Below are 26,233 nucleotides of genomic sequence, written 5' to 3' on the forward strand. Positions count from 1 at the left end.
ATTGTCAAAAAGCTGGCCAGTGTGCTGAGGTGCTGCATGATGGTGGTGATGGGGGTCCTGAAATGATTCTCAGCGAGGGAAAGTGATAGGGGATGAGGGATATTGATCAAAGCTGAGGGCGAGAGCAGGGGGTTAGGGGGCAAATGGCTCCTCAGTGGGTGGGGAGAACAGAGAGGTAAAAAATGCTGCTCAGTAAGGGGGATTGTAAGGACAAAGGTCCTACTAGGTGGGGGTAGCGTCCCAAGGTGATTTTCTGTTGGGGGGGAATAAATTGATGGAAAGGCGGGGGAGGTGAACTATTTAAAATGCTACTGAGTGCATTGGGATCAAAGGATGGAGGTCCTGATGTTGGGAATGGGGGAGGGGTGCAAGAGGCGAATGGGGGAGGGGCTCAATTGGGAAGTGGAGCATTGTGCTGTGGCAGAAAATAGGGCATGATGGGTGGAATGGGCCAGTATTTGGCCAAGTGTAAAATACTGGGAGCTTCTCAAGGGCTGCTGGGAAATTTAAAGGTGTGCAGTTATTTAAAAGTTGGGGTGAAAAAAGCTGTAGCCTTTTTAAAAAGCTGTAACTATTTCCACTGTATGTTTCACTCTTGTTTGGGACACGGAAAGTTGCAGAACCCAGTGGCTGGTTGGAAACAAAATCTAAGGGCAAATGATGCAGGGGCACAGCATCTGAGCCCCCTGTTTGATGGCTGATGATATGGAGGTTTTTAATAGCGTGAGTTGGATGTGAGGGGAGTTGCCCTGTTGGAAGGTCCAGACAGCCTAACAGCAATTATAGCATGCCTGGCAGGAGGTAGCAGAAAAAAGAATTGAGTATGAAGAGTTGAACTTGATTGTCACTGGTTAGACTAGTTATCCTAGCTCTAGGTGTCCTTGAAATAGATGGAACAGATCTGCAACTGGCTCTGTGCCAACCCAAACCGGCAGAGCCAGTTCAGTTCCTCATGATCATTTCCAGGTAGGTGTTCCCAGGGCCTACAGATATTGTTGCTGGCATGATGGGTGTGGGAAATCTGTCTCTGGGGCCTACTGATCTCCCTGACACTGCATACTATGAAATACTTTATTTACGGTGCGTCTAAGACGTTTCCTTCACTTGCTATCTACCTTGCGCTCCCATGCAACTTGATATTGGAAGAGCTCTTTTCCTATGCCTTCTTTTTTCATCTGTTCCTAATATGCTGAAGCCCTGTAAATGCTTCACTGACAGTCTGATTTCCGGTGAATAATGGACATAATAAAAACAAACTTACTTTAACAAGTTAATAGAAATTGTTCCACAGAATTTTTTTCTCCAAAATACATATTATTAATAACATTTCAGATATGAAGAGGGAGAAATTCGGTATTGCCCTATTTGGGGCGCAATTATTGGCCGTGCACAAAGTTTAGCGCCTGGCGCTAATTATCACCTCCGACTGAAAACTTGGCTTCTATCACCCCTGGAGGTGATTGGAGCGCTAAATCAGGCGCTACACACCTCTCTTAAGGCGCTAATGCCGAGGAACGAGGCGCTAACTCAGAACGCTGGCGAAACTCATGTGATGTCAGTCAGCAATGGAACACAGACACACTGGGATGGCCAGTTCTTAAAGGGGAGGGTTGATCTTGCTCTCCATCCACACCCTGCTCATTGCAGCCTTGAATCTCGGCCTGGAGAGACCTGTACATCAATTCTGTTGGAAAGAACAATGGACAGGCCCAGGGAAAGAGCTAAGCATGCAGCCGCCATAGTCTCTTCTAAATCGATGCAAGGAAGGTCAAATCAAAATTAACCTGCAAAGTGCAGTTAGATATATTTCTTAAGGCTAAAGGGATCAAGGGATATGTGGAGAAAGCAGGGACAGGGTACTGAATTTGGATGATCAGCCATGATCTCCTTAAATAGTGGAGCAGGCTTGAGGGGCCGAATGGCCTACTCCTGCTCCTATCTTCTGTGTTTCCATGTTTTTCTATGCAGCTCAGTACCCAAAACTCCTTCACACAGTGTTGAATCTCTCCAGAAGTCTCTCTCTCTCTCTCAGAATGCGTGGTGCAAAAATGTCGCTGACAAAAAAAGTCAGGAAGCGGTCGCCTTTAAATAGCGTTCTCCCAGTCCTTTCCCGACAGCAAAACGTTCCCCTCAACCTGTCGTTTCTAGCGGCAGGCAGTAAGGCAGGGGCGCCACTCAATATCTGGTCCGGGGCGCTACCGGGGCGCTGCACGCTCGACTGATGTCATGATCTGCGGTCGCAGGAGATCGTGGCGGTAGTGTTTAATGCCGCTGCAAAATGTCTGGTCAATTTCGTGAGCGGCGCAAACATCGCCGTGCCCGGGCATTAGTGCTTTGCGCCCCATTAGCGCCCTCTTAGGGCTCTAACGGGAGGCGCAAAGAAACCGAATTTTTCCCCTGAAGTATACAAATTGAGCCTAAATCCTTTTTTTCAGAGTGAATGCGCAGGAGTTTAGAATTTAATTGGGAACTTGTGCATAATTCCTTTGAGGTTTAAATGTTAGGTTGGTGAGCAGAGCAGAGCTGCTGACATCAATCGTAGTCAAACAATTCTGGGTTCAGAAGTTCAAGATGCGATCAGATAGATGTAAAACTTCTAACAGAACATGAAAGTTTTTCATAAAACATAGAACATAGTCACAGGAGTAGGCCATTCAGCACCTCGGGCCTGTTGCACCGTTCAATTAGATCAGGGCGGATCTGTACATCAACCCCATTTATTCACCTTAGCTACATATCCCTGGACACTCTTACCTAACAAAAATCTATCGATCACAATCTTTCAATTGATCCAGCACCCACAGCTTTTTGGAGGAGAAAATTCCCGATTCTACTACCATTTGTGTGAAAATGTACTTCCTAATTTCACTCCAAAAGGCCTAACTTTATTTTTAAGATTATGTCCTCTCAATCTTGATTCCCCCACCAGAGGAAATAGTTTCTCTGCATCTACCCTTTTAACTGAATCCTTTTAACATTTTAAACACCTCAATCATATCATCCCTCAATCTTCCATACTCAAGGGAATACAAGCCAGGTTTATGCAACCTGTTCTCATAATTTAACCCTCTAAGTCCCAGTATAATACTGGCAAATATATCATTCCTGAGGTGCAGTGCCCAAAACTGAATGTAGTGTCAGCCAGTGGCTCAGTGGGTAGCACTCTTGCCTGTGGGTCAGAAGGTTGTGGGTTTAATTCCTACTCCAGGGATTTGAGCACAAAAATCTAGGCTGACACTTCAGTGCAGTGCTGAGGGAGTGCTCCACTGCCAGACGTGTTGTCTTTCAGGTGAGATGTTAAACCAAGGCTCCATCTGCACCTCTCAGGTGGATGTAAAAGATCCCATGGCACTATTTCAAAGAAGAGCAGGGAAATTCTCCCCGGTGTCCTGGCCAATATTTATCCCTAAACCAATACCAAAAACAGATTATCTGGCCATTATCACATTGTTATTTGTGGGACCTTGCTATGTGCAAATTGGCTGCTGCGTTTCCTACATTACAACAGTGACTACACTTCATTGACCGTGTAGTGCCTTGGGCTGTTCTGAGGTCATGAAAGATGCTATAGAAATACAAGTTCATTTTCTTTCTACCTTTCCTTCCAAAATAGATTTATAACCTGTTTGGTGCAGGTCCCTATTTGAAGTGGCACCATTTAGTTTGTGAAGCATTTCATTAGTTGTAAAGCGCTTTGGGACATCCTGAGGTCACATAAGACACTGTATAAATGTAAGTTCTTTCTTTCTCTGATGCAGTTAGCCGCAGCGTGGAAGAGAAATACCATGCTCCTGCTCCTGATTGTAATCTGGCTATGTTTTCTAGAAACTGCATTTGTGTGGGCATCAGGTGAAAACAGGATTACATTTGGTTCCAATGCCTCTTCCCACCATCAAATAGCTGGACAATGCTCAATGTGCAGGCTCACTTGTGCAATATACTGGGGCCTGCTGGCTCCAATGGAACTGTTGACCCAGCACGAATCAGCAGCTCTCGAAGAAAACAGTAAAATGCTACCAAATATAGTGGGTAAGCAGCGTTGCATGAGGCCTTTCTTCTCCACTCCCTTTGATATGTTTTCTTGTATCTACTTAACAGGACTTCCAAAGATACTGGTCAGAACTACGAGGCTCTTCCATTTTCTTTTACTGTGATGAAAAGGAAGTGGCGGTAAGGAAGCAGCTGATGTTTACTGGGATCTTCTGGTTTGCAAATGTAGACAATTACTGTTAGCTGTCTTAGAATAAGGTTAAAGATTGACGCTAACTCATAGACATAGATAGATTACTATAGTCATTAGGAGTATTATTTTTAAGATAACAATGTAAAGAGGCATAATTGATGCTTTGAAATCAGTGATGCTGATACAGGCTTGGAATAGATTAGCAATGTTTTGAACACCCTTTAGTTTGGAAATACAGAAAAATGAGTTCCAATAACATGTTGAGTGGATATTGGGACACATAGTAGCAGGCGAAAACTTAATGTGTTCATTTGCATTTTCACTGTCCTCTGTTTTAATGGAGGTGTTTACCTTAAATGGGTTTTACCCGTTTACCCGTTTACCTTAAAAGGGTTTTATTTTAAACATATTAGTGTCTCTGTTAAAACAACACAGAGAGGAGTGTCTTATGAAAGCGCAAAATGTTCGCCTGCGATTGATACTACTGCTGGAAGCTGAGTGACAAAAACTTTCCACTGCGCCGGTACAGGGAATGAAGCGGCTTTTGCCAGAGTTTGCTTGTATAGAGCTTCCCTGACCCGAGCCACTGGGGGAATTGGAGTAGCACAGAAAATAACTTCTAAAAACTTCCTGAAAACAGCAACTCGTGAGCACGTCTGAGCTACTTTTGCAGGTACAGGTGTTTTAAGATCTTAAACTGCTTTTTTTCTCTAGTTCTGATAACCCCCCTAATGGCTCTGTACGAGTGAGTGATGAAACTGTTCCACCAACTCTGACTGGAGGAGTCTGCAGGCTTTAGCCAGTTGGCGGTCATCTTTGTTTGCTACGGTTTCTACCCTAACTGCTGTTAAAGTTGCCTTGCACGTTAAACAGGGTAATTTTTTTCTTTTTCTTTTGCCTTATACTAACTTCAGTTTGCTGCTGATTTTGGTAGTTCTGCAAATAGCAGATCTTTATTAAAGAATAGGGGGTAAAAATTGGGTGGCGCTACCTTCGCCAGGGCGCTAATTTTAGCACCCCGAAAAAGTTAGCACACCTGCAGCTGATTTTCCCAGGTAGTGCCCCGAGAGGGAGGAGGGGTGCTACTGGAAGTGCCCTGCAGGATCGGGAGTGCCGGCAAATGAGCCCGGCACTCAAGAGCAGTGCCGGGCTCATGGAGAGCAGCCGGCACCCCACGGGGGGGGGGGGGGGGGCTTCACAGGGGCCGGGGACAGCAATGGGGGCAGGTGCTGGCAGGCGGCCAGCAACAAACATGGCAACCCGCCACCTCCCCTTTAACTAGCGCCACCCTGGCCACAGGTAGGCCCCCCTGACCCCGGCGGACATAGCGTCTGGCAGTAAGTTGGGGGGCGCCACCCAATATTACAGCCGGGGCGCGAGCGGGGCGCTGCGCACGGCGATGATGTCATCGCCGGCGGCGCTAACCGCTAACCTCCTGCTGAATTTCACGGGAGGTGTTAGCGGCACCGCGCCCGGGCGCTAGTTGATTTGCACCCCATTAGCGCCCTCTTAGGGCACTAATGGGAGGTGCAAATCAACCAAATTTAGCCCCCTAGGTCTTATCTGTGGCTCAGTGGTAGCACTCTCACCTCTGAGCCAGATGGTTGCCAGTTCTTAAACCCCATTCCAGAGACCTGAGCACAAAATTTAGGCTGATACCCCAGTGCAGTACTGAGGGAGTGCTGAACTGTCGGAGGTGTCTTCTTTTGGATGAGACGTTAAACTGTAGCCCCGTCTTCCCTCTCAGGTGGACGTAAAAGATCCCAAAGCACTATTTCAAAGAAGAGCAAGGAGTTCTCTCCTGGGGTCTTTGCCAACATCACTAAAAAACAGATTGTTTGGTTATTATCACATTACTGTTTATGAGACCTTGTTGTGCGCAAACTGGCTGCCATATTTGCCTATAAAACAATGGTAACTACATTGTAAAGCACTATCACCACAAGGACTGCAACAGTTCAAGAAGGCCCACCTTCTCAGGGCAACTAGGGATGGGCAGAAAATGTGGCCTTACCAAGATCCGGAGAACAATTTTTAAAATGTCAAAAATAATATTTGAATCCTCGCTCTTCGATTTGTTTAAGATAAACTATTTTTTTACAATTAAATAACAAAATAAAAATGGAGATCTGGAGATTTGATAATGTGAATATTGCAGGAAGTGAATTGTGTGTATGAAGAAAAGGGGAAAACCATGAGATTTTGTGTCTACACTGTAAGATTACAAATAGGGACAAATACAAAGCAGAAACAGTGGGCCTATCAGTAAGATCGTGAGAGTTGGCAGAACATTCCTGAGGTTACTGGCTCTCCGTGTACATGTAGCAGGTCCTGATATCGGACCAGAGGGCAGGAGATTGTGAACTCCCACCTAATCTTCTTCTTCTTAGGCAGTCCCTCGGAACCGAGGATGACTTGCTTCCACACTAAAAATGAGTTCTCAGGTGACTGATGAGTCCAATGTGGGACCTACAGTCTCTGTCACAGGCGGGGCAGATGGTGGTTGAAGGGGTGGGTGGGTGGGGTGCTTGGGTTGACGTGCGCTCCTTCCGCTGTTTGCGCTTGGCTTCCACTTGCTCCCGGCGAAGAGACTCGAGGAATTCGGCACCTTCCCGGATGCTTCTCCTCCACTTTGTACGGTCTTGGGCCAGGGATTCCCAGGTGTCGGTGGGGATGTTACACTTTTTCAAGGAGGCTTTGAGGGTGTCCTTGAAGCGTTTCCTCTGCCCACCTGGGGCTCTGTTGCCGTGTCAGAGCTCAGAGTAGTGTGCTTGTTTTGGGAGTCTCGTATCGGGCATGCGGACGATGTGACCTGTCCATCGGAGCTGATCGAGCGTGGTCAAAGCTTCGATGCTGGGGATGTTGGCCTGAGCGAGAACACTGACGTTGGTGCGCCTATCCTGCCAATGGATTTGCAGGATCTTGCGGAGGCAGCGTTGGTAGTACCTCTCCAGTGCTTTGAGGTGTCTGGTGTACATGGTCCATGTCTCTGAGGCATACAGCAGGGCAGGTATCACTGCTGCCCTGTAGACCATGAGCTTGGTGCTGAGTTTGAGGTCCTGGTCTTCAAACACTCTCTTCCTCAGGCGACCGAAGGCTGCACTGGCACACTGAAGGCAGTGTTGGACTTGGTCATCGACATCTGCCCTTGTTGACAGTAGGCTCCCGAGGTATGGAAAGTGATCCACATTGTCCAAGGCCTTGTCATGGATTTTGATAATCGGGGGGGCAGAACTGTGTGGCGGGGGCAGGTTGTCTTACGGATGTTTAGTGTAAGGCCCATGCTCTCGTACGCTTCGGTGAAGGTGTTAACGATGGTTTGGAGTTCGACCTCCAAGTGTGCGCAGACGCAAGCGTCGTCTGCATACTGTAATTCAACAACAGAGGAAGGGACGACCTTGGATCTGGACAGGAGGCGATGGAGGTTGAACAGTTTCCCGTTTGTTCTGTAAATTAGCTCCACTCCAGCAGGGAGCTTACTGAGGGTGAGATGGAGCATTGCCGCAAGGAAGGTCGAGAAGAGCGTTGGTACGATGACACAGCCTTGCTTGACCCCGGTCTGTACATGAATTGGGTCTGTGGTTGAACCGTTGGTCAGGATCACGGCTTGCATGTCGTCGTGAAGCAGGCGGAGGATGGTGACGAATTTGAGGAGGACACGCCATAATCCTTCATGGTTGACAGTGTCAAAGGCCTTTGTGAGGTCAAAGAAGGCCATGTACAGCGGTTGGTGCTGTTCCCTTCATTTCTCTTGTAATTGGCGCGCGGTGAAGATCATGTCCATTGTGCCCCTTAGTGGTCAGAATCCGCATTGCGACTCTAGGAGGAGTTCTTCAGCCACTGGGAGAAGGCGATTGAGGAGGGTTCTTGCGATGACTTTCCCTGTGGCAAATAGAGAAACTCCTCTGTAATTACCGCAATCGGACTTGTCACCTTTCTTGAAGATGGTCACAATTACGGCAACTCTGAGATCCCCTGGCATGCTCTCCTCCTTCCAGATAAGAGAAATTAGTTCATGAATTCGCATCAGTAGTGCTTCTCCGCCATGCTTTAGCGCTTCGGCAGGGATTCCATCTGCTCCTGAGGCCTTGTTGTTCTTCAGTTGTCGGATGGCCTTTTCAAGCTCATGTCGTGCTGGGGTTGTGCTGAGATGGTGGCGGGTAGCATGCTGCGGGATGGAGTTGAGGACACTCACGTCGAAGACAGAGTCTTGGTTAAGGAGATATTCGAAGTGCTCCTTTCAGCGGGTACTGACTGCTTCCCTGTCCTTGATGAGTACCTCTCCGTTCTTGGCCTGCAGTGGGGTAGGACCTTGGGTACTTGGGCCGTAGGTGGTCTTGACTGCGCTAAAGAATCCACGCACATCGTGGTTGTCGGCTAGCTGCTGGATCTCCTGTGCTTTCTCCACCCACCACCTGTTCTTTAGGCCGCGAGTTTTTTGTTGGACCTCGGTCTTCAGGCGTCTGTAGAGCTGCTTTCTTGCTCTCAAGTTGTGTTGCGACTCTGGGAGGAGCTCTTCAGCCACTGGGAGAAGGCGATTGAGGAGGGTTCTTGCGATGACTTTCCCTGTGGCAGACAGCAGGGAAACACCTCTGTAATTACCGCAAGTGGACTTGTCACCTTTCTTGAAGATGGTCACAATTACGGCAACTCTGAGATCCCCTGGCATGCTCTCCTCCTTCCAAATCAGGAATGCCTTGCGTTTGTGGCTTATTATCTCCTCGATCTCCTATTCGTTCTTGTCGAACCAGTCTTGGTGTTTCCTGGTCGAGTGACCGAGCGTCTCTTCACAGGTGCTGATTATGGAGGCCTTGAGTGCAGACCAGGCGCTGTGGGCACTCTGTGTCTCTGCATCACTGGGAGTTGTCAGGTTGTTTGTGAGGCGCAGGCTGAATAGGGTTTTCTTAGCGGGGTCAGTGAGTGCTCCAGCGTTGATTTTCCTGCAGCATTGTTTCTGTTGCTGCCACTGTTTTGGGGCTACATTGATGGAGATGACAGAGCGGATTAGGCGGTGGTCTGTCCAGCAGTCGTCAGCTCCTGTCATGGCGCGGGTGATGCGGATCTCCTTGCGGTCCCTCGCTCGGACAATGACGTAGTCCAGCAGATGCCAGTGCTTGGAGCGAGGGTGCTGCCATGAAGCCTTTTACTTGTCTCTCTGCCGAAACAAGGTGTTGGTTATGACAAGGTCATGTTCTAAGCACTTCGTCAGGAGGAGGGTACCATTGGAGTTGGCTTTCCCTACCCCTCTCTGCCGATCACACCTCCCCAGAGGAGAGTTGATTGACTTGGGAAAAGAGTCACCCATCCAGGATGGCTTGGCTTCATGTACAAGTTGATTGTGTTTCCTCACACTGTCAGCTTCTGTAATTCGTGTACATCACTGATTAAACAAAAACAGTAAAACATCAACAGAAGTATAAAAACCGACTAAAGGATATTAATTAGATTTCATTGTACTTTTTAAAAAACGTCTTGATTTTGACCTCCTTCAAATAGAAGAGACTCCAATTACATGGCAGAGGGAGTGCTGAAGTAAACTCACTTGCACTACAGGTATAAGAAAGAGGAATCCGAGAACAGGACATCCCAGAGCACCTGCAAAAAGCTTTCAGCCTCCATTAATCAAAGAAAGGAAGGGTAGGACTGTAACTGAATAGAGGCTCTTTGCAGCTGACCAGTTTTTGTAACCAGGGAGATCTGTGTTAACTAGTCAAGTCAATTATCATACTTTTCTAGGTGGCCCCATTGTATAATATGGTTATATACATTCTTTCCATCATATACTGCATGTTTAGCATTGCATCATTAAAATCTAGAATAATAACTACCTAGGAATAATGAGACTGCTGAGGAGGTTTATATTACATTGTGAACCACAAGAGCAAACCTTGAGTAATTTAAAACTTTCATTGGAGCTCAAGATCATTTCACAGTGCTCAAAGCAATGTTTTTGCTAATTATCCCATTAAACACATTCAAGCCTCTATCACCTCTGAGGTTCAATTTCTCTCACATTGTTCTTGTTGGCCTCTCTGCTTTCTCAAACTAAAAGCTCTTCAGAACGCTGAATCCTTTGTTATCATGCGCAGAAAGTCCAGCACCTCCTTGTCCTGGTCAAGCCCCACTGGCTGCTCCTGCCCCAGTAAATCGATCTTAACATCTTTTTCATTCCTTTTAAATCATTTGCGACCTAACTCATCCCTTACTTTGATGATCTTCTCTGTCCCCATGTCCTCATCACATTCTCCTTTCCTCAGACACAACAACAACTTGCATTTATATAGCACCTTTAACGTAGTAAAACGTCCCAATGTGCTTCACAGGAGCGCAATCAGTCAAAAATTGACACTGAGGATTAGGAGAATGTGCTAATGACCAGATCATCTGTTTTCGGTGTTGGAGACATTAGAACAAGTGACTAAAAGATTGGTCAAAGTGGTAGATTTTAAGGAGCATCTTAAAGAATGAGAGAGAAGTGGAGAGGCAAAGAACTTTGGGAGGGAATTCTAGAGCTTAGGGTCTAGACAGCTGAAGGTACAGCTGCTAATGGTGGAGGGAAGGAAGTGTGGAGTCCGATTTACACCAGTTTGCTCCTTGCTCCCTGCGCTCTCTGCTCCAACATCATGGCCGTTCATTCAGGTACTTCATCCCTGCCAGCCAGAGCTCCAGTCCTAAATCCCTCCGCCTTATCATCTCTCTTTCTATTTTCAAAAGCCTCCTTTGGCCTATTCTCTCCTTCCTTTGCTAAGTTTCTGTTTCTCCTTTCTGTGTCCTGCTCAATGCCCAAATTTTGCCATGCTTTGTAAAGTGCTTTGAGGTGTTTTTCTGTACTATGAGGGGCACTATAGGAAGTTAAGTAGTTAAGTGTATCTGATGCCTTGATAATATATCCTTGTTTTGAAGAGTGCTTTTAGTTTGGGATTGTTTTCTTCATTGACAATAACAGCTTTTCAAATAACATGGCCACACTCCAACTTTTAGAAGCCAGCCCAGACTTCAATGAGCTAATTGGCAGTTGAACAAACCGAGTAATCCATCCTCTGAAGTATGATGGACCTCGTCTTAACTGATCACTCAACATGGTCAAGATGTTGCAACATCCTCACTTGGAAAGCAGAAGCTGTTGTCAGTGCAGGCTGAGGTACCTCACTAGGGTCAGGCTACATACAGGACCTCCATCCGGCAGCTGTGTCCCCACAGAAGTCATTGCCTATTCATCATCAGTATTGTATGATACATCCAGGAATCCCTCATCTGCCTCATTGTCTATGTATGATGGGGTGAGTACTGGACTGATGCTTAAATTAAGATGAATGGTGATGTGATAAATGTGATTCAGATCTTCAGACAATTGTTTTAACCTACTTACAGAGAATTATATCGAATATACAGCACAGAAACAGGCCATTCGGCCCAACTGGTCTGTGCTGGTGTTTATGCTCCACATGAGCCTCCCCCCACCCTACCTCATCTCGCTCTATCACCATAACCTATTCCTTTCTACCTCATGCACTTATCTAGCTTTCCCTTAAATCCATCTATGTTATTAGCCTCAACTACTCCTTGTGGTAGCATGTTCCACATTCTAACCACTCTCTGGGTAAAGAGGTTTCTCCTGAATTCATTATTATATTTATTAGTGACTATCTGATACTTATGTCCCCTAGTTTTGGACTCCCTCACAAGTGGAACCATCTTCTCTATGTCTACCCTATCAAACCCTTTCATAATTTTAAAGAACTCTATTATGTCACTCCTCAGTCTCTCTTTTCTAGAGAAAAGAGCCCCAGGCTGTTCAGTCTTTCCTGATAGTTATAGCCTTTCAGTTCTGGTATCATTCTTGTAATTTTTTGCACCTTCTCCAGTGCCGCTATCCTTTTTACCCTCCAAGGGGGTAGATTTGACTTTGGGTGCTAGTGTAAAACAAGTGATATTGCATCAGTCGCCCGTTATACCTCTCTCCCGATTTTCACTGAAGTCAATGGAGATGAGAATCGGGAAAAATGTATAACAGGCAACTGATCCGATATCGCCCGTTTTACACTATCACCCAAAGTGAAAATTGCCCGCCTCCAGGTCTCAGCTTGGTTCAGTCGGTAACACACTTGCCTCTTAGTCAGAAGGTTGTGAGCTCAAAGCCCACTCCAAGACTTGAGTCTACAATTTAGGTTTGGCAGAAATTCTGTGGAAACCCTGAGGAGCTGAGAAACTGCTCCAATTCAGAGCTAAGCATCTTACACATGTAAAGTTTGCCTACAGTCAGTGTACTCCAATGGTAACTCATTGTGCAAAACGCTTTGAGACATTTAATGTAATTAGGCACGTCAGGTGCTAATTTTTATTAAAAAACTGTTCATAAATGGGAGCCCCTTTCCTTGTTACATAAAGTACAGACCTTTGAACAAAAATAAACCATTCAAAACTGTCCTTTACAACTCAGGCAGGCTTGGTCTGACTTTAAAAGAACATTATTTGAAATTGGACAGCAGTTTTGACAGTTTTGACAGATGTCAAATGCCCTTGAATTAAAGAAGAGCTATTTTTCAAAACGTATATAAATTATTTCATAGAAACAATAAAAAGGAGAAGCAATTGTCTTGCAGTAATTGTTTTGAATTGTACAGTAGGTTCAGGAGTTCATTGTGAGCAGTGAAAATGTTATGGTGTAACAGCATCCTCTTGGCATATTATGCCTAAGAAGAGGCATATATTAAGTGCTAATTTTTCCATTCATCATTTCTCTGCCTTTTATATTTACCCAATGTCGACAAGTTATCAATGAACTTTAATTTGTGCTATATATTGTCTCCAACTAATAAGAACATAAAAAAGCATGAAATGAGAACAGGCCATTTGTCCCATCAAGCCCATTCTTTCCACAAATGTCAGCCATTGTTCGGTGGTCACACTCACGCCTCTGAGTCAAAAGGTTGTGGGTTCGAGTCCCTCTCCAGAGACTTGAGCACATAATCTAAGCTGACACTTCAGTGCAGTACTGAGGGAGTGCTGCACTGCTGGAGGTGCTGTCTATCGGTTGAGACGTTAAACCAAGGCCCATCTGCCCTCTCAGGTGGGTGTAAAAGATCTCATGGCACTATTTGAAGAAAAGTGAGGGAATTCTCCCCGGTGTCTTAGCCAGCATTTATGCTTCAACCAACAACAACTTGTATTTATATAGCACCTTTAACGTGGTAAAACATCCCAAGGTGCTTCACAGGAGTGATTATAAAACAAAATTTGACACCGAGCCACATAAGGAGATATTTGGGTAGATGACCAAAAGCTTGGTCAAAGAGGTAGGTTTTAAGGAGCGTCTTAAAGGAGGAAAGAGAGGTAGCGAGGCGGAGAGGTTTAGGGGGGAATTCCAGAGCTTAGGGCCTAGGCAATAGAAGGCACGGCCACCAATGGTGGAGCAAATAAAATTGGGGATGCTCAAGAGGCCAAAAATGGAAGAGCGCAAATATCTCGTAGGATTGTGGGGCTGGAGAAGATTAAAGAGATAGGGAACGGTGAGGCCATGGAGTTTTTGAAAACAAGGAAAAGAATTTTAAAATTAAGGCGCTGCTTAACCGAGAGCCAATGTAGGTCAGTGAGCACAGGGATAATGGGTGAACGGGACTTGGTGCGAGTTAGGACACGGGCAGCTGAGTTTTGGATGACTTCAAGTCTACGGAGGGTAGAACGTGGGAGGCCAGCCACGAGTGCATTGGAATAGTTAAGTCTAGAGGTAACAAAGGCATGGATGAAGGTTTCAGCAGTAGATGAGCTGAGGCAGGGGCGGAGTCAGGTGATGTTATGGAGGTGGAAATAGGCGGTCTTAGTGATGGCATGGATATGTGGTCGGAAGCTCATCTCAGTGTCAAAAATTACACCAAGGTTGTGAACAATCTGGTTCAGCCTCAGACAGCAGCCAGGGAAAGGAAAGGAGTTGGTGGCGGGGGCTGAAGACAATGGCTTCGGTCTTCCCAATATTTAGTTGGAGGAAATTTCTGCTCATCCAGTACTGGCTGTTGGACAAGCAGACTGACAATTTAAAGACAGTGGAGGGGTCGAGAGAGGTCATGGTGAGGTACAGCTGGGTGTTGTCAGCGTACATGTGGAAACTGACGCTGTGCTTTCAGAAAATAGATGGGGAGCTAAATTCGATAAGGCCCAAAAACGGGCGTGGGGATCGCAATGCGCGATCTGCCTGCAGCCGTTGAAAGTGGTGCAGGTAGCGCATGAAATTCATAATGCTGCTCATTAACATGATTGAAGCGCTGAGCCCAGCGCTAAATGCACCGATGGTTCACTCAGCACTCATCAGGTGGCCCAATATCATGGGAAGTCTGCTCTGAATTTAAAGGTTGCCTGCAGAGTGAAAAGCTGTCTGCACTTCTTAAAGGGGAGGTGCTTTTGAGAGAAGTACCTCATTCTGACTGGAGCTATGCAAAGGGAAAGTTAGCAATGTCACAACAGGGCAGAGAAATGGCGCCTTGGTTCTTGGACACAGCAGTAGAGGCCTTGGTGCAGCAGGTCTATAGGAGGAGACAGGTCCTCTACACACTGGGAGCCAGAAGCCCTTCCAGACACACTGTTCGAAGGCAGTGGGAGGAGATCTCTGAAGATGTGAGTGCCACCAGTCTTACCCCCTAGACCTGGATCCAGTGACAGAAGAAGTTTAATGACCTCACTCGAGTGGTCAAAGTGAGTGAATGCATCTTCAAATGCCATATCCCACCAACTGCACCACAAGCCTCACACACTGCTCAATGCACCACACCCCCATCACTCACCTACCAGCAATCTCTAGAAATCTCGACTCATACCTCAGAATCAAAGATTCATCTTACCCTCACACACTTGCCACTGCAGAAGCCTCACACCCACATCTCACGCCTTGCACACAATGGCAGCTATTCAACCATGACAAGCAAATCACACAAACACATTGCACCAAACTCACCGACACACTTCCCTTTCTCTTGCAGGCCAAGGTGGTGCATAACCGGCATGAGCAGGAGCTAACAGGCGGGGGACAAGCACGGCTGCAGAACCTGACCCAGCTGGAGGAGACAATTTCCTAGCGATAATTGGAGGGGCCATCACTGAGACCGCGGTGATCGGTGAGGCTAATAGCATTGATGATGATGGTATGCTTATACCTAATCCTTCTTCTCACATCCCACTTCCCGCTCATCCCACAATCTGTTCTCACTTACAAGCTGCTGATGGTGTAAGCATGCACAGCTTGCTTTCCCCGGCTCCCCTCACCACAACCCAACCCTTGTGCCTTTCCCCTTTCAGATACCGAAGAACTGCCACTGGCCCAGCCTGTGCAGGTAGAATTAGAGGAGGAGAGTGATAGAGAAGAATAGACACCATCACTCGATCTGACACTCCCAGGGACCAGCTCAGAAAATGGCACTGTGCGAACTTTAAAGGGTAGTATAGAGGCAGAATCTGCGCGTGGTGAGTCACCGGGCACAAGTGGGCTGCAGCCAGGCCAGGGAGAAAGGGTAGCGCAGATGCCAGATCCCCAGAGGGCAAGGTCACACATGAATTCTGCTGCAGAAAACTCAGAAGAGCACTTCAATGGGGAGGACTTCAATGGGGTGGCCTTCAGAAGAAGGGTGATGGGCATGCGCACAGAAAAGCTTGGTACAATGGCAGGCCTGCCAGAGGGCCTCTTGTCATTGTCAAGGAGCATGGAGGAATCCAGCTTCAAACATGCAGAGGGCTTTGCGCAGCGCTTGAAACCCATGATTTCCAGGATGGAAGTGATGGGCAACTCCAATAGAGCACTTGTGGACCCAACCACAATGCTGGGTGTGATGAGCAATGCCACAGTATCCATTACAGCACAAGCAGAAGCGACCCAATGTCTGAGTGCTGCAGTGGAAGCACAGACCTCTGTCATGCAGGATCAGCTTGTTGCCACGCAAGGTCAGACTGCTCTCATGTAGGCTCAGACTGCTGCCATTGTGGCTGGGTTTACAAGTGTGGAAAGGGGCTTTAAGGGTGTCACAGCAGTTCAGCAATCTGTCCTCCAACAGATGGCTAGGAATGCTGAGGCACCGCCCCAGGGGAGTGGAAGTGGCTCCGTGGAGCTTGAACCTGTTGTCCTCGCTCAGGATGATAGCATTCATATTTCCACCACTGCCACTCTGCCAGTGCCATTGCAGTTGCCTCTCAGCCAGCCAGCCCAGATTGCTTCCGCCATGCTGAGGTGGTGCAGTCTACAGCCGGGCCTTCTAGGCCCTGAGCTACTTGAAGTTGTCCTGCAAGGCCATCTGCAGTGTTCCCCACTGAAAGCCAGCAGCCTTTCACCAGCCATGCTGCAGCCACTGGGTTGGAACTTCGTAGGAGCACTAGAATTGGCAAAGGCACACGAAAGACAGATACTAAGGGGGGTAAATTGGGTTGCTTTGCATGACATTCAGTGGGAGGTTAGCGGCAGCGGGAGCTGGTAGTGCCCCGCTGTAGCCGGTAATGCCCCGCGGTGCTGCGCTTCCAGCAATGATGGCTGCTGAATGAGGTTCCTCATGGCAGCATGGCTCTCATTATATGAGTGCTTGTTTCTTGTTAAGTTTTAAGTTTATTTCTGCTAAATTACCTCCATAGTCTGGTAAATAGAGGCATGGCAGGGCAGCTGAGTCCCATGATTTGCACATCCTGTGCCATGTAGGAAATCCTGGATGCATCTTGCAGCCTGGACGACCACATGTGCAGGAAGTGTCGCCAACTGCAGCAACTCGAGCTCCGGGTTTTGGAGCTTGAGCGGCAGCTGGAGTCACTACAGTGCATCCGTGAGGCTGAGAAATACTTGGAAAGCACGTTTCTAGAAGTGGTCACCCCACAGCCTCAGAATGTGCAGGCAGAGAGGGAATGGGTGACCACCAAACAGAGAAGGAGCACCAGGCAGGTAGGGCAGGAATCCCCAGAGTGCATCTTGCTTGCTAACCGGTTCACAGTTCTGGAAACTGGTGGGGGTGATGGCACCTCTGGGAAGAGCAGCCAGAGCCAAGGCCACAGCACCACGGGTGGCTCAGCTGCACAGGGGGGAGGAAGAAGAGTGGAAGAGCAATAGTGATAGGGGATTCATTGGTTAGGAGAACAGATAGACGTTTCTGTGGACACAGATGTGACTCCAGGGTGGTATGTTGCCTCCCTGGTGCCAGGGTCGAGGATGTCACTGAGCGGCTGCAGGACACTCTGAAGGGGGAGGGTGAACAGCCAGAGGTCGTTGTCCATATTGGTACCAACGACATAGGCAGAAAGAGGGATGAGGTCCTGCAGGCAGACTATAGGGAGCTAGGAGAGAGATTAAAAAGCAGGACCTCAAAGGTAGGAATCTCCAGATTACTCCCGGTGCCATGTGCTAGTGAGTACAGGAATAGGAGTATAGAACAGATGAATGCGTGGCTGGAGAGATGGTGCAGGAGGGACGGCTTTAGATTCCTGAGGCATTGGGACCATTTCTGGGGAAGGTGGGACCTGTACAAGCTGGACAGGTTGCGTCTCAACAGAGCCGGGACCAATATTCTCGCAGGGAGGTTTGCTAGTGCTGTTGGGGAGGGTTTAAACTAGCTTGGCAGGGAGATGGGCACTGTAGTGTATGTGCCTTTAAGTCAGAACTACTTTTACAGCTCCTGTATACTGTAGTACCGGCAGTGACCACACCGGTATATAAGCTTTGCGCATGCCTCTGTATCCCCAGTCTAGGGACTACCCTCCTCCAGTAAAGACCTGTTATGTGTTAATGTACAGCATCCGTGTTATTATTTAATAAGAGCATATCCACTGAACCACGGATCCAACAGTGGCGACGAGTGGGGATTCGAATCTACCTGCAACAAAAAATAAAAATAAAAATAAAAATAGTCGAGGCCAGGAACACGGGCGTCAACCACGAGCAACCGCCCAGCAGTCAGGCAGAGATCCAACTTCGCAGGGGAGGCTGTGGAGAGCCGGGCTTGGTTCCCCAGCCACAACGAGCAGTAAGAGACCGACGACAGGCCCAGCACAGACCCTTCCCGAGCAGCGGCGGCTGGAGCCGACCAACGGCGGAGAGAGAGCCGAGCAGCGTCGACGGGGTAAGACAGAGCGTGAAGAGCGCAGGGTGCAGCCGGGGTTGAACACCGAGCGGCGTCGAGGAAAATAAAACAAACCGGAGAGAGAGAGGGTAAGAAACAGCCGGGTTCTAGACTGAACGGCGTCGAAAAATATTTAAAAAAGAACACGCAGAGCACAGCCAGTGCTCACGGGCTGAACAGGGTCTGCGGGGCGAAGAAAGGGGAGACGCCATTGAGCCGCGGAGAAGAAAGAAGAGCGCAGGAGGCGCCATTGAGCCGCGGAGAAGAAGGGAGAGCGCGGGAGACGCCATTGAGCCGCGGAGAAGAAGAGCGCGGGAGACGCCATTTTTAGAAGCCGCAGCGGAGAAGAAGGGCGAGCGCGGGAAGGAAGGAAAGCGCGGGAGACGCCATTTTGTGCCAGCGGAGAAGAAGGGGAAGCGCGGGAGGCGCCATTTGTGATAGTTAACGCACACCCAAGGATGCCGAAGAGTGGCAGTATCTCTACGTTCGACAATGAAGTCGAAGATTGGGTGACATATGTGGAACGTATTGAGGTGTACTGCAGGGCGAATGAAGTGCCAGATGCTAATAAAGCACTGGTTCTGTTAAATTCCATGGGTGCAAAAACTTATGGGTTACTGCGAAATCGAATAACCCCAGAGAAGCCGGTAAACAAGAATTTTGAAAGCATAGTAGAAATCCTACAGGACCACTTAAACCCCACACCACTGCTGATAGCAGAATGATTTAAGTTCCATAAAAGGAACAAACACAAAGACGAAAGCAATGCTGAGTACCTAACGGAACTGCGCAAGCTATCGAAACACTGCCAGTTTGGAGCGGGACTAGCAGACACGTTAAGGGACAAGTTTGTGTGTGGGCTACAAAGTGAAGGAACCCAGAAACAGCTTCTATCAGAAAAGGACCTTACGCTGGACAAAGCTTTCAGTATGGCAGTATCACACAAAGCAGCCGCAAGGGGCGCTGCAGAGATACAACACAGACCGCAAGAATATGGCACCAATGAAATGTCCTATGGAACAGGGAAGTGCTATCGCTGTGGCAGCACAACACATGACCAGAAAGATTGTTGGTTCAAGGACCAAGTGTGCAGACAGTGTGAGAAAGCAGGACACATAGCAAGAGTCTGCAGGTCTGGGAAGAAAACCAACAGTAAGAAATGTCCACAGGAGAAGTACAAAAAGGTACACCAGGTGATGGACAGTGGTTCAGACGAACAGAAAAGTGACACAGACTCCGGAAGCAAGGAGCTGGGTTGTCTGAAACTACATAAGGTAACCAAAATGGAGGATCACCAGACTATCTGGGTTACACTCAAGATAGACGGAGTCCAAGTGGAAATGGAATTGGACACAGGGTCAGCTCTAACAGTCATAAATCAAAGAGACTACAAGCGGCTATTTTCACACATACACTTGAAAGCTACAGAGATTGTCTTGAAGACGTATACGGGCCAAAAAGTCTACCCCAAAGGAAAAATAAGGGTGAAAGTGACATATAAAGGCCAGGAAATACCTAAAATGGATATATATGTATTGCCAAATAGAGGACCACCACTGCTAGGACGTGAATGGATCCGGAAGATACAATTAGATTGGCATTCCATACAGGCAATGAAGGATGAGGCCAAAAACGGATGACGACGTCACACCTGGACGACTGTCAAAAATGCTAACTGATGCAAAAGAAGTGTTCCAGGAGGGACTAGGAACACTAAAAGGAATAACAGCAACGATTAAAATAGAGGAAAATGCAAGCCCAAAGTTTCTGAAGGTCAGACCAGTGCCTTATGCGATCAGACCAGCTGTTGAAGCAGAGCTGGAAGGGTTGGAACATTCAGGAGTACTGTCCAAAGTGGACTGGAGCGAGTGGGCTACACCCATCATTCCTGTAATGAAGAGGTCATTGAGTAATACACCTGGAGAACCAAAGAAGATCCGCATCTGTGGGGATTTTAAGGTGACAGTGAACCCAGTCCTTCACACGGTGCAATATCCGCTTCCACGAATTGAGGATATTTTCGCCTCGCTATCTGGAGGTAAACGTTTCACCAAAATTGATCTAGCCCAGGCGTACTTGCAAATGGAGGTAGAAGAAGCTTCGAAACATTACCTTACGATCAACACTCGTAAAGGTCTCTATCAATACAACCGGCTGGTGTTTGGAGTAGCCTCGGCTCCAGCTATCTGGCAAAGGGCGATGGATCAGGTCCTGCAAGGGATTCCAGGGACCGAGTGTTATTTGGATGACATCTTGGTCACGGGCGAAAATGACGGTGATCACCTCGCCAACTTGGAGAAGGTGCTCACCAGATTAAAGGAGTATGGGCTACGAGCTAATCGCCACAAGTGTAAGTTTTTCCAGAAACAGATCTCGTATTGTGGCCACGTCATCGATGAAGAGGGGTTACATAAGTCCCCTGACAAGATTGAGGCAGTAGTCAAGGCTCCAGCACCGGAAAATGTGTCACAACTGAGATCGTTCCTCGGGCTGGTAAACTACTACCACAAGTTCTTACCAAATTTGTCTATGGTATTACACCCGCTGAACACCCTACTGCAAACAGGGGTACCATGGAAGTGGGATGACGAACGTAGATGAGCTTTCCAGAAGTGTAAAGAATTGATCACATCAAAAGAGGTGTTGGCCCATTTCAACCCAGCACTACCAATTTGTTTGGCATGTGATGCATCACCCTATGGTATTGGAGCGGTGCTGTCGCACAAATTCCCAGACGGGTTGGAGAGGCCAGTAGCTTTTGCGTCTTGGTCACTAACCTCAGCCGAGCGCAACTACGCCCAGATTGACAGGGAAGCCCTCAGCCTAGTATGGGGAGTAAAAAAATTCAACCACTATCTGCATGGGCAGAAGTTCACTTTGCTGACTGACCACCAACCACTTGTCTCCATCTTTAATCCTAAGAAGGGCGTTCCAGTGATGACTGCACAGCAGTTACAAAGATGGTCCCTGTTTCTAGGGACGAATCAATATGAAATAGAATATAAAGGCACGAAACAGCATGGGAACGCTGATGGGCTATCGCGCCTGCCACTGCCTACTGTGGAGGAAGCACCAGCAGTGGACCTTATCGAGATATTTTATTCGTCAATAATTGAACGATTGCCAGTAACAAACGCGGATATAGAGAAGGAGACCCGCAATGATCCGACGCTGTCACGGGTATATGAATTGACGGTGAGGGGATGGCCAACACATGGCGACTCACTGTTGCCAGCATTCTCATCCAGAAGAGAACAGCTGTCAGTATGCCAGGGGACAGTGATGTGTGGATCCAGAGTGGTGATTCCACCCAAGTTAAGGGAGAGAGTGCTAAATGAGCTACATGAAGGTCATCTGGGGGGAGTGAAAATGAAAAGCCTTGCTAGGGCTTATGTGTGGTGGCCGGGAATCGATCAACAAATCGAAGACCTAACTAAGAGCTGCTTAGGATGCCATAAGGTCCAAAATGCACCACCACATGCCCCTCTACACCCATGGGAGTGGCCCTCCTCTCCATGGCAACGGGTGCATATTGATTTCGCTGGTCCATTCATGGACTCAATGTTCTTAATAGCAGTGGATGCTCATTCAAAGTGGCCTGAGGTGATAAAAATGTCTTCAACCACTACAGAGAAAACGATTGCAGTCCTACGGACCATATTTGCCAGAAACGATTTGCCAGAGCAGATTTGCTCTGATAATGGACCACAGTTTGTGTCCGACGAGTTCCAAAAATTAATGAAAAGGAATGGCGTAAGGCATTACACATCCGCCCCGTATCATCCAGCTACAAATGGATTGGCTGAGAGGTTCGTACAAACCTTTAAGAAGGCGATAAAGGCCATGTGCGACGATGAAATTCCACTACAGCATAAGATGGACAATTTCTTATTAGCCTACCGAAACGCGACACATGCAGTTACCAACCAGACCCCGGCCATGATGTTCTTTAACCGAAGGTTGAGATCTCGTCTGGACTTGCTCAGACCAAATGTGCGAAGAAATGTTGAGGACAAACAATTCCAGCACATCAATGAGAAGCCGACAAGGAGCTTCAATGTAGGGCAACCAGTCTTGGCCCGTGACTATCAAACAGAGAAGTGGCAACCCAGAACGATATGTACAAGGCAGGGGCCATTAATGTACACAGTGGATGTCGGTGAGAACATTGTGAGACGCCACGCAGATCAGATCTTAGCGTCACAGGAACGCGTCAACCTCATGTCTCGAGTACCTGGGGATGAACCCAACATACCGGTAGCATCTACTTCAGACCCAGTAGCAGTGGAACCCGATGAACTACCCGAGGAAAAGGGGTCAGAATCGCCTCTGCACCAAGAACAAGAACCTCTGGAAAGGCGCTATCCCGAAAGGGTCAGGAAGCCGCCCCAAAGACTGAATCTATAAATGGACTTTTGTTGTTTAATGTACATGTTGAAATGTTAATTGTTATTTGAATATTAGGGGTATTACTAATCTAAAAGGGGAGGAATTGTAGTGTATGTGCCTTTAAGTCAGAACTACTTTTACAGCTCCTGTATACTGTAGTACCAGCAGTGACCACACCGGTATATAAGCTTTGCGCATGCCTCTGTACCCCCAGTCTAGAGACTACCCTCCTCCAGTAAAGACCTGTTATTTGTTAATGTACAGCATCCGTGTGATTATTTAATAAGAGCATATCCACTGAACCACGGATCCAACAGGCACCAGCATATAGGAGTAAAAAAGAGGAATAAGGTGCATAAAAGAGTGAGTGTGTTGGATAGTACTAGAGAATAAACTAGTACTAGAGGTGGAAATAGTACCATATTAGACAGGAGCAGACTAAGAAAGACTATGAAAAATTCAGAAATGGGTTTAGAATGCATGTACGTAAACGCACAAAGTGTGGTGAATAAGGTTGGTGAGCTACAAGCACAATTAGCCATGTGGCAATATGATGTTGTGGCAATAACGGAAACATGGCTTAAAAACGGTGAGGAAAACGGTGAGGACTGGGCACTTAATATTCAAGGGTACAAGGTGTTCAGAAAAGATAGGGAAGGAAAAAAGGGAGGTGGGGTGGCCATGCTGATTAAGGAAGACATTGTAGTGTTGGAAAGGGAGTATATTCTTGAGGGATCAAGGACAGAATCCATTTGGTTAGAGTTGAGGAGCAAAAAGGGTATGATCATGCTATTGGGGGTATTCTACAGGCTTCCAAATAGTGAGAGGGAGGTAGAGGAGCAAATCTGCAGGGAAATCACAGAGATATGCAAGAGCTAGAGTGGTGATATTGGGGGACTTTAATTACCCAAATATCGATTGGGATAATGCTGGGGTAAAGGGAAAGGAGGGGGAGGAAATTCTGAAATCTGTTCAGGAGAATTTCCTTGACCAGTATGTTCTTGGCCCAACTAGGAAGGAGGCATTGCTGGATCTGGTGCTGGGGAATGAGGTGGGCCAGGTCGACCAAGTGTCTGTGGGAGAACACTTGGGTACGAGTGATCATCGTATCATAAGATTTAGATTAGCAATGGAGAGGAGCAAGGAACAATCTAGAGTGGAACTTCTAAATTGGAATAGAGCTAACTTCAATGGGATGCGAAAGGATCTAGCCAGGGTAAAATGGAACCAAAGTCTGACAGGAAAAACTGTAACAGAACAATGGGTGATCCTTAAGGAGCAGATGTTCCAAGTACAGGCTAGGTACATTCCAACAAGAGCGAAGGGTAAGGGAACCAAAGCAAGGGCTCCTTGGATGACGAGGGAGACAGAGGAGATGATGAAACAAAAAAGAGGGTGTATGATGAATGTCAGGTGAATTCTTCAAGGGAGAACCAGACCAAATACAATAAGTTGAGAGGGGAAGTGAAGATGAACATAAGGTTGGCAAAGAGAGAATATGAGAGTCGTATGGCGGTTAACATAAAAGGGAACTGTTAAATCTGTGTGTTCTAGTTGTATTTAAGATTAATTACTGACACAGACTACAAGAATAACGTTTCAACAGGTCTTTACTAGTTGGAGGTCAGGGCTACACTAACAGCAATATCACTACACAGTGCTTATATACCGGTGGTCACCACCGGTATTACGTATACAGCAGCCAGAGAAAGTAGTACATCTCTTAAGGTGGAACAGGCTTAAGTTCTCTTAAGGTAGAACAGGTTACATACACCACAATCCTCCCTTTTTAGCTTAACAGTCATATCCCCATTTAACATAACATAATAACATATATACATATATAACTTCAGGAATAAACAGTTCAAAGGTTCAGTCTCTCAGGAGGCCTTCTGATTCGGGTTGGATAACGCCTTTCAGTGGTCTCTGATTCTTGTTGCTGAGGTGACTCCTCTAGTTGGTTTCCTATGTATTGGACGTCATCATCAGGTACATTCCCTGCCGAGGTAGATGCTTCAGGTTCATTAACGTCTTCCACAGTTGTCTCTGTCGCAACCATGGGTTCGACCCTTGCTCTCGATTCTACCAGTTGATCCGCATGACGCCTTATCACATTGTTACCAATATCTACTGTGTGCAGCAGAGGTCCTTGTCTGGCCCGAATTGTTCCGGACTGCCATTTTTCGTTTCCATAGTCCCTTGCCAACACTGGTTGTCCTACGTCGAAACTTCGAGTGGTCTTGTTATTAATATGCCGGAACTGTTTGTTTTCCACTTCCCTCCGCACATTTGGTTTTAACAAGTCCAACCTGGACCGCAACCTCCTGTTATAAAACATAATGGCAGGACTTTGGTTAGTTACTGCATGAGCGGCGTTTCGATATGCCATTAGGAAATTGTCCACCTTGTGTTGTAGCGGAATCTGATCATCGTTCATGGCCTTTATTGCCTTTTTGAATGTTTGGACAAATCTCTCGGCCAACCCGTTTGTCGCCGGATGATATGGGGCAGAGGTATAATGTTTCACCCCATTCTTCTTTAAGAATTTTTGGAATTCTTCCGACACGAACTGTGGTCCGTTGTCCGAACATATCTGTTCTGGCAATCCGTTCCTTGCGAATATTGTTCTTAACACCGCAATTGTCTTTTCTGAAGTAGTGGTATTCATCTTGATCACTTCTGGCCATTTGGAATGTGCGTCCACCGCAATTAGGAACATGGAGTCCATGAATGGACCAGCAAAGTCAATATGTACACGTTGCAATGGGGCTGAAGGCTATTCCCATGGGTGTAGCGGTGCGATCGGAGGTGCATTTTGCACTTTTTGGCACCCAGCGCAGCTTTTCGTCAACTCCTCTATCTGTTGGTCAATACCCGGCCACCATACATAAGCCCTAGCAAGACTTTTCATGTTAACTCCCCCCAGATGACCTTCATGCAGTTCCTTTAGAACTCTTTCCCTTAACTTGGGAGGAATAATCACTCTTGTCCCGTACATCAAAGTACCATGGCAGACGGACAGCTGGTCTCGCCTTGCCGAGAATGCCGGTAACAGAGGATCACCATGTGTTGGCCATCCCTTCACTGTCACCTCGTAGACTCGGGACAGTGTCAGGTCGTTCCTGGTTTCTCTTTCAATACTTGCATTGGTGACTGGTAAACACTTGATGATGGTCGAATGAAATAACTCAACAGGGTCAACTTTCGTCGTCTCTTCTTCTTCAGGTAGTGGCAGGCGCGACAGCCCATCAGCATTGCCATGCTGCTTTGTACCTTTGAATTCTATTTGATATTGATGTGCCCCTAGGAAAAGGGACCATCTCTGGAGTCTCTGTGCTGTCATCACCAAAACACCCTTCTTAGGGTTAAAAATGGATACCAACAGCTGATGGTCTGTCAGAAGTGTGAATTTTTGGCCCTGCAGGTAATGATTAAACTTCTTCACTCCCCATACAAGGCTGAGAGCCTCCCTATCGATCTGCGCATAGTTGCGCTCAGCGGAGGTCAATGATCTGGATGCAAACGCGACTGGCCTTCCCGTGCCATTTGGCAACTTGTGTGAGAGTACTGCCCCAATACCATATGG

The 26,233-nt window shown here is 47.2% G+C and overlaps 1 protein-coding gene across 3 annotated transcripts in view; it reads left to right on the forward strand.

Moving 5' to 3' along the window:
• LOC147124638 (signal-transducing adaptor protein 1-like) overlaps window positions 1-26,233 on the forward strand; it is a 158,615-nt gene that overhangs the window by 20,349 nt on the left and 112,033 nt on the right. For 2 of the 3 annotated variants that reach the window (XM_085990810.1, XM_085990817.1), the window contains exon 2: window positions 4,099-4,170. The exons of the other annotated variant lie outside the window; for it this stretch is intronic. In XM_085990810.1, coding sequence (XP_085846936.1) covers window positions 4,099-4,170 — 72 coding nt within the window. The remainder of the gene's footprint in view (window positions 1-4,098; window positions 4,171-26,233) is intronic. 3 annotated transcript variants of the gene reach the window in all.

Source organism: Somniosus microcephalus, chromosome 1 (genome assembly GCF_052327205.1).
Source record: "Somniosus microcephalus isolate GS21.2 chromosome 1, FLI_Smic_1.0, whole genome shotgun sequence".
NCBI classification, from domain to species: Eukaryota; Metazoa; Chordata; class Chondrichthyes; order Squaliformes; family Somniosidae; genus Somniosus; species Somniosus microcephalus.